Source organism: Rutidosis leptorrhynchoides, chromosome 2 (genome assembly GCF_046630445.1).
Source record: "Rutidosis leptorrhynchoides isolate AG116_Rl617_1_P2 chromosome 2, CSIRO_AGI_Rlap_v1, whole genome shotgun sequence".
Taxonomy (NCBI): Eukaryota; Viridiplantae; Streptophyta; class Magnoliopsida; order Asterales; family Asteraceae; genus Rutidosis; species Rutidosis leptorrhynchoides.
The window spans coordinates 326,604,983-326,614,317 of NC_092334.1; the positions used below are offsets into that span (position 1 = coordinate 326,604,983).

At 34.2% G+C, this 9,335-nt stretch overlaps 1 protein-coding gene across 1 annotated transcript; it reads right to left on the bottom strand.

The window, feature by feature from the left end:
• Positions 1–5,902: 5,902 nt before the first annotated feature.
• On the bottom strand, positions 5,903–9,016 carry LOC139891874 (proline dehydrogenase 2, mitochondrial-like). The gene is made up of 4 exons (XM_071874891.1): positions 8,317–9,016; positions 6,817–7,462; positions 6,168–6,408; positions 5,903–6,072 (listed from the first exon to the last, which is right to left on the bottom strand). Exons 1-4 carry the CDS (start codon positions 8,854–8,856, stop codon positions 6,039–6,041), a joined length of 1,461 nt encoding a protein of 486 aa, XP_071730992.1. The 5' UTR covers positions 8,857–9,016; the 3' UTR covers positions 5,903–6,038.
• Positions 9,017–9,335: the final 319 nt, after the last annotated feature.

The window sequence follows — 9,335 nt, forward strand, 5'->3', positions numbered from 1 at the left end:
ACTCCTTTAGAATCAACTGGAAACAACTACATGCCATGGGTTATAAAAGTAAAAATGCATCTTAAATCAATGGGCATTCTTGAAACCATAAATGAAAACAACACTTGTTCTGAAAAAGAACAAGCTACGGCATGTTGCTTTATTCATCAACATATTGATGAATGCTTACAAAATAATTATGTGACTGTAGAAGATCCCCATGTTTTATGGGAAGGTCTCAAAAGCAGATTCAATAATCAAAGAGAAATTTTACTTCCAGCTGCAATGGAACAATGGAGAACATTAAGGTTCCAAGACTTTAAGAAAGTAAATGAATACAGCTCAGCTCTGTATAATACATGTTCACAACTTAAATTCTGTGGACATGAAATTAGTGATGCAGACATGATGGAGAAAACTTTCTCCACAATGAATGCTGCAAACATCACAGTGCAAAGAAATTTGAGAATGCTAAAGTTCAAAACATATCCTGAACTTAATTCATATCTCTTAGTTGCAGAGCAAAATGATGAGCTATTAATGAAAAATCAGCAATCCCGTCCTACTGGTACACTTGCAATCCCTGAAGCAAATACTGCAAATAATTATAAACAGGGACAAGGACGCGGGCAAGGTCGTGGTTATAATAACCATCACCATCATCATGCCAAAAGCCATAACTATGGTAGAAACCATCCTTATGGTAATGGTAATGGGCGTGGACGTGGTCGTGGTCGTGGCCGTGGTGGTCAAAGAAATAGTAATCCACGAAAATATAAATATCAACCACAAAACAAGCCCATTAAACAAGATGTTGAAGAAAATTCTTCTAAAAATTCTGAAGAATCTTGCTACTGATGTGGTAGAATGGGCCACTGGGCTAATACTTGCCGAACATCTAAACATCTTGTTAAGATGTATCAGGATTCGCTGAAAGGTAAAGAAAAGGAAGTAAATTTTGTGGATAATATTGATCCAACAGTCACTGAGAAACCATCTGATTTATATGAAGATTTCTTGAATGTTTAAGTTGTGTGTCTTTTGAAAAATAAACGATTTAATATCGTCTGTCTTTGTCATTATGTTTGCTAAATGTTTCAGTACTATCTATTTGCGTTTAAAATATTGTGTAATATTAATGTACTCACTATTTATTTCTTATATATGAAGTTCAATATGAATTTTGCTGGAATACAACATCAATCAAGTGGTGGAGATCTCTGTATAGCAGACAGTGGAACTACACACACTATACTTAAATCCGAGAAATATTTTATTGATCTAAAACCAACGGAAGGAACTATACATACAATATCAGGACCTGCTAACTTGATAAAAGGGATAGGAAAGGCAAATTTCATACTACCAAATGGTACAAAATTTTTAATAAATGATGCCTTATTTTCTCCCAAGTCAAGCAGAAATTTATTGAGTTTCTCCGACATATACCTTAACGGGTATGATTATCAGTCAGTGACAACAGAAAATGAGAAATATTTAAGTATCACTGACAAGAGTCATGTGGTTGAAAAACTGCCAAGACTTAGTTCTGGATTACATTATACACATATAAATGTACCAGAAATACATATGGTAGTTAACGAAAAATATATTGATCCTGGTGTATTCAGTTTATGGCATAACAGATTAGGCCATCCAGGATCAACAATGATGAAAAGGATTATTGAATGTACTCATGGACATCCACTAAAGGATAGAAAAATCCATCATGATACAATGGTTCCATGTACATCTTGCTCTCTTGGAAAATTGATAACTAGACCCTCACCACTTAAGGTTGAGAAAGAATCACCAATGTTTCTTGAAAGAATTCAAGGTGATATATGTGGACCAATTCATCCACCATGTGGACCATTTAGATATTTCATGGTTCTAATAGACGCATCTAGCAGATGGTCTCATGTTTGTCTGTTATCAAGCCGTAATGTGGCATTTGCAAAATTTCTTGCCCAAATTATTAAATTGAGAGCTCATTTTCCTGATTACACCATTAAAAGGGTGAGACTTGATAATGCTGGTGAATTTACATCTCAAGCATTTAATGACTATTGCATGTCTATAGGAATTGTTGTTGAACATTCTGTTGCTCATGTGCATACACAAAATGGTTTAGCCGAGTCATTGATTAAACGTTTACAGTTAATCGCTAGACCATTGATAATGAGAACAAAACTCCCTGTATCTATATGGGGTCATGCAATTTTACATGCTGCTGCATTGATTCGCATCAGACCAAGTGCAAGTCATAAATATTCCCCCCTACAACTTGCTTTTGGTCAAGAGCCAAATATTTCCCATCTTAGAACATTTGGTTGTGCAGTGTATGTTCCAATTGCGACACCACAACGTACAAAAATGGGTCCTCAAAGGAGGTTGGGAATATATGTTGGATATGAAACATCTTCAATATTAAGGTATATTGAACCTATGACAGGTGACGTTTTTACAGCACGTTTTGCTGATTGTCATTTTAATGAAACATTGTTCCCTAGATTAGGGGGAGAAATGAAAAATAAAGAAAATGATGTTTCATGGTGTGAACCTCAATTAAAGTATCTTGATCCTCGCACAAAAGAATGCGAGACAGAAGTTCAAAAGATAATGCATATACAAGAACTTGCAAATCAATTGCCTGATGCATTTACAGATACAAAAACGGTGACAAAATCATATATACCAGCAGTAAATACTCCAGCTCGAATTGAAATTCCAAAAGCTGGCAATAACGTCACTCATGAATCTTTGCCACGTCAGAAACGTGGAAGACCAATCGGTTCAAAGGATAAAAATCCTCGAAAAAGAAAATCAGCTGATAATGAAGTAAAAGAAAGTGTTCAAGAAGAACCACAAATCAGTACTCCTACTGCAGAGGAGATTGATGATGTCAATACAGAAATTGCAATCAATTATGCATATTCAAAAATATTATGGAACCGAAATGAAATGAAAAATCTTGATGAGAAATTTTCATTTAATGTTGCATATGACATCATGAATAATGATGATGATCCAGAACCAACATCTATGGTTGAATGTCAAAATAGACATGATTGGGCTCAATGGAAAGAAGCAATACGAGCTGAATTAGAATCACTCAATAAAAGAAAAGTTTTCGGATCCATCATTCTCACTCCTAAAGATGTGAAACCTGTAGGATACAGATGGATTTTTGTCCGAAAAAGAAATGAGAAAAATGAAGTTACAAGGTATAAAGCTAGACTTGTAGCTCAAGGTTTTTCTCAAAGACCAGGAATTGATTATGAAGAAACTTATTCCCCTGTTATGGATGCAATTACTTTTAGATACTTAATCAGCCTGGCAGTTTCTAAAAATTTAGAAATGCATCTCATGGATGTTGTGACTGCTTATCTATATGGATCACTTGATAGTGATATATATATGAAGATACCTGAAGGATTTAAGGTACCAGAAGCATCAAATGCAAAACCCAAAGAAATGTATTCGATTAAATTACAAAGATCTTTATATGGGTTAAAACAATCGGGACGTATGTGGTATAACCGATTAAGTGATTACTTGATAAGCAAAGGGTATACAAATAATCTTACTTGCCCTTGTGTTTTCATTAAGAAAACAACATCCGGATATGTGATCATAGCTGTTTATGTTGATGATCTTAACATCATAGGTACAAATAAAGAGATCCATGAAGCCATTCAACTTCTAAAGAAAGAATTTGAAATGAAAGATCTCGGAAAAACCAAGTATTGCCTTGGTTTACAAATTGAGCATATGCCTAATGGTTTACTTGTACATCAAACAACATATACTGAAAAGATTTTGAAACGTTTCAATATGGACAAGGCAAAACCATTAAGTACTCCTATGGTTGTTAGATCACTCAATGTTGAAGCTGATCCATTTCGTCCATGTGAAGATCAAGAAGACATTCTTGGACCAGAAGTGCCATATCTTAGTGCAATTGGAGCTCTTATGTATCTTACAAATTGTACAAGACCTGACATTTCTTTTGCAGTTAATTTGTTGGCAAGGTTCAGCTCTACTCCTACCAAAAGACACTGGAATGGGATCAAACACATATTTCGATACCTTCGAGGAACTACTGATTTAGGATTATTTTATTCTAACGAATCAAAACAAGATTTGGTTGGTTATGCTGATGCAGGTTATTTATCTGATCCACATAAAGCTAAATCTCAAACTGGATATGTATTCCTAAATGGAGGTACTGCAATATCATGGCGTTCTCAAAAACAAACACTTGTTGCTACATCATCAAATCATGCCGAAGTGATTGCATTACATGAAGCTACTCGAGAATGTTTTTGGTTGAGATCAATGACACAACTCATTACTGATTCTTGTGGACTAGAACGCGATAAAAGTCCAACAACTATCTATGAAGATAATGCAGCTTGCATAGCACAGATGAAAGAAGGGTATATCAAAAGTGACCGAACAAAACACATACCACCTAGATTCTTCTCATACACTCAAAATCTCATTAAGGACAACCAGATTGAAATGAGATATGTGCAATCTAGCAAAAACTCTGCTGATCTTTTCACGAAAGCACTTCCAACTGCTATTTTCAGAACACACGTTCATAACATTGGCATGAGACATGTTCAAAAGATGTAACAGCTGAAGCGATGTCTACTTGAGGGGGAGTCAACTCCATGCTGCACTCTTTTTCCCTTAGCTAAAGTTTTTTCCCACTGGGTTTTCTTTAGCAAGGTTTTTAACGAGGCAGTAATTTATAGTTGATCTTCAACAAAATAAAATTGCTATCCAAGGGGGAGTGTTATAATAATAATAATAATATAGATATGGATAGTCAATTTTGGTGTATACATATAGTCAATTTTGGTACACAAAGTATGTATTTTTATATTGAGATTTTAGGCTATAAATACTCATGAATGCAAGCATTAAACTTGCACCATTTCTCACACTTACAAAGTGTTTCTTTCTTTCTCTCCATTATCATCTTTGTTCTTACACTTCATTATTAGTATTCTAAATCAAGAATCAAATCACTAAAGGTAGTTATAAGCCTACTGAATTATAACATGTTTTTTTTTTTTTTTCTAGAATCAATTAACATAGGATGAAGACAGTATAACTTACAAATTCTATAAAATTTAAATTTCTTGATTCTATTAAATTTTACAATAATCTGTGCTCACCAATTTAGTAATGTATACTAATCTGTTATAAGTAAGTTTCTCAAGTATTAAGTTATTTAAAACGCAATCCGTATCATTAAAAGTATTCACTTTCAGTTACGTAAACCTTTATAAAATCTCACTAACTTCTTTATTTATCATTAATATATCATCCATTAAAATCCTTTTTTATTGGTTGAAATCTAAAATGAACTTATAAAATAGAATACCTCAAAATAGAGGTGTAGACATTTGAAATTAACAAAAATGTACATTAATCACTTTAGTAAATATCGACGATATTCAATGTGATTTTCATGAACCATTAATAAAGCTTTTTTCATCCCCATTGATCAAAATCTCTCGATCCGCATAACCTATCATTTTCGCTGTAATTACAAAACCTACATGTACCTTGTTTTTAGTTAATCTTATTAGTCTGGTTCTGATTTTGATGATAAATATAAACTTTTAGAAAAAAATGTTTATTTTACAGGTTTTTGTTAAACTTTTTATAGAAAGTAACCTATTCCCCATTTTACGTGTCGTTAATAAGTTACTGTATATTACAATATATTGATCTTACAGGTTTTTGTACATTAGCTTTTCAAGTTTTGATATGGAAAACCTAAAGATTACAAACTTGAAAGAAAGATGAGATTAATCAACTGAATATATACAGTATAATCATGTTATAATTATAATTTTCACTAAAGAGAAAACAAAATGTAAAAAAGGAACCCTTACCCCTATACTTAGTTCAGTCTGTACATCTTAATTACAAATTTTGACTTTGTGACATTAAAAGAGGCTTGATCCAATATATATTTACTTGGTGATGTCATTTACTTATAGTTAGCAATGGAGTTAGCTTGCTGTTTGAATTAGTTAATATGCCTTCATTCTCCTCTTCAATTCCTTCCTGTAAACATACCATGAAAAATGTATCAAATATTAATATTAATATTTAGTAACAACTTTTAATACATAAAGTACACGAGTTTACTGGTATCTTACATCATGAGTTGCCTATCAAGACTAGAAGAAGACAACAACCCTTTGTTTTCTTCCGCTCGTCGTAAAAGATATGGCATGATTTGATCAATGGGCCCGAAAGGTAAATATTTGCTAACACAAAAGCCTGCATTCCTCAACCCGAAAGTCATTGCCTCTGCCATACCGTAGAGTGATGCAAACTCGAGCTTCTCGCTTTCTTTAGTGATCCCATACTCACGGGCCTTTTGCGCAGCCAATTTTCCTGTTATTTCACATTCATTTTGATCAAAATCTTGACTTAACTTTAAAATACTTAACATGGAAGATGATGGAACAATAACCCATATGATGTTATCAAAAGGGTATTTTAAATTTTGAATTTTTTTTTTTTTTTTTTTTTTGTTAACTTTCAACTGTGTGATGATAATTTCACATTCTTTTTGATCAAAATCTTGAATTAACTTTATAATGTTACACATGGAAGATGATGAACAATAATCCATGTGATGTTATCAAAAGGGTATGTAAAAGTTTGAATCGTTTTGTTACATGTCAACTAGTTGATGATAATTTAACAACCCATCAATGGTTTTAAAGTGTACATTCCAAAATCTTGAATCATTTTTATTATTTTTTTTACTTGTGACATGAAACAAGATTAAAACTTTACCTGAATCAAGATTGTGAGTAGCAAGAACGAGTCCACCAGGGCGATTAGAAATCTCGTTAAGCATATATGAAGCACACACGTTGTAACAATTGTGTGTGTCCAAAATGGTATCATGAACAGGGGACTCGACACCAAGCGAATGAGCTAACTTTCTTTCACTCGACATATAAGCCCCACGAACAAGCTTAAACCCGACAGGCAAACCCATTTTGTCAGCTGCATTTTTAGTCAAAGACATCCTCTCACCTGCATCCTTCAAAAAAGCTTGAATAGTACCATAAACCATGGGCTTTTGGGGCTCGTTGTAGTTAATCGAAGCCCAATATGTCATATAATCAATTGCAGGCTGGATTGAAGTGTCTTCTGCATCGATAACGACAGGGACATTGCCTTCAAAGCTTTTTTCACAAATGGTTACTAATCTTTGATGAGCTAATTCAAGATCACGTTCTTCGTTAGCATTTAAAGGAGCAGGTTGTTGTAATGTATGATAAAAAGGGCTGGATTCAGAAAATATTGGCAAAGTTTGTTGCTTCCATGGAAGCTTAAAAGATGAGTTTTTGTACTCCCAACGAAGAAGATCACTCAATCTCCTGAGCAAATATACTGGGCAGATTGCTGTAACCTTCACAGCCACAAAACTAACCTGTATTTTTCAATGAATTACTCCAAATTAGATATAGATACTTGATACAAATAGAAAGACATCAAACACATAGTCTGTTTTCAGGAAAGGGCTTCTGACCAAGTGGTATCAAGGGAACTCAACAACCTTGAGGTTATTAGTTCGAGTCTTGTCATGGACAAAACGAATGTGTGTTTGTTTTTCTAATAAAACGTCTTCTTTTTACATGAAAGTTTACCAGTAGACGAATTTGTCATTCAAATTTTTTTATGTATACGATTCGATATGTATGAGCATTAGAGGTGGCAAAATGGACAAAGAGTTCTACAATGGGTTGAAAGTCAGTTTTTATGTTTTTTAAAGCAGGCCAAGTTGGAGTGATCCTTAAACACTTTTTTGCCCAGATTTTTAAAAGTATAGTGTACACTCTAGCAAAGAATAAACTAAACAGTTTTTTTTTTTTTTTTTAAGACAAACACACACCCGAACAATTTAAGCAATTGCGTGAATTAAATAAAGAGGTTAGAAAAGTTTGAGCCTGTTCATTTTATAACAATAAAATGCTATGACCAGTCATCGTCTGAGTTAAACACTACCGAAACTAAACGCCATTTATACATAAACGCGTTTATCGAACAGTATAAACGGATAATGTTTTTTCTGTTCAGACTATCTGCATACTCATATGTAATCTAACTATTTTAATTCCCAGGCCGCCTCAAAATATGTACTAGTGAGGCTTGAACTAAGATCTCTCTATAGTAGGACTCCAAACACTAGGCTATCTTCGGCGTTTATAAAACTGGGTTTGGTCATTTTTAAAATCGCATCAAACAGTTGGGATTTAATAAGAGAACCTATAGGAAGAAACTAACCGAAGATGGAGGAAGAGATTGTGGTGCCGCAGCAGTTATAATCAACTGGTGAGCGGCTTGATCACAAGATTCATTATCATTTGCATGCTCCAACCCATAATCCAACATCCCTCTCAACCCGGAATCACGCAACTTCAAACATGTTTGGGCCGTTTCAACTGTATCTCCACCCGCAACAAAATGATCATACGCCGTATATCTAATTGTCCCCATCACCATTTTTTTAAACAACCCACACTTCATCAACCGCGAATTCATAACCCAAAGGCTCAAATCAACCATTGGCTCAATCGCCGCCATATTCAATGTAGCAGCCGAATGCAAAAGTTTCTTAGTTGAAACTGTTGCAAACAAAGCCTTTGTGTCCTCAAAATCAAAGATTTCATCGTCTTTTTGTGTTGTGGCAACTGCATTAATGGCGGCCCGTTGGGCTTGACGGTACTTTGGGGTGGTGATCATGGATGCGGGTTGGCCCGAATTGGCATGATGGACCAAAGATTCAAGTATTTTGTATGAAACATTCTTTTTAACCATTGCCATGATGGCGGTAGACGGCGGTTGTAGAGCGGCGGGTGGTGGTTGTGGTAGTTAACGGTTTTTTAAAAAACTGGCCAAGTGATCTTGCCTTGAGGTTATATAATCCTAAGGCAAGATCTCTTATGAGCTATAAGCCCTTGGAATATACTATATATAGTTTTGTATAATCTTGACCCAAAAGAGCTTTTAGTTTTAATAAATTTGAATGAAATGGGTTGAGGGGTATATATATAGGTGAGAAATGTTAAAAGGGTCCGATGACCCGATCCGCGTATGAATAGGATTATTGTAAGAAATGATTTTGTTCTACCGCAAGTTGTGATTTGTGGGGTCAAAATGGTCAACGAGATTTGTGATAAGCGTTATATTTACCGATTGTTTCTCTAAGGTTAATAGATATTTGGATAAACTAACTTTTCTAATTTGAGAGTATTTTCTTAAAGTAATTATTTTCGATTTTAGTACGTAATACTACATTATTA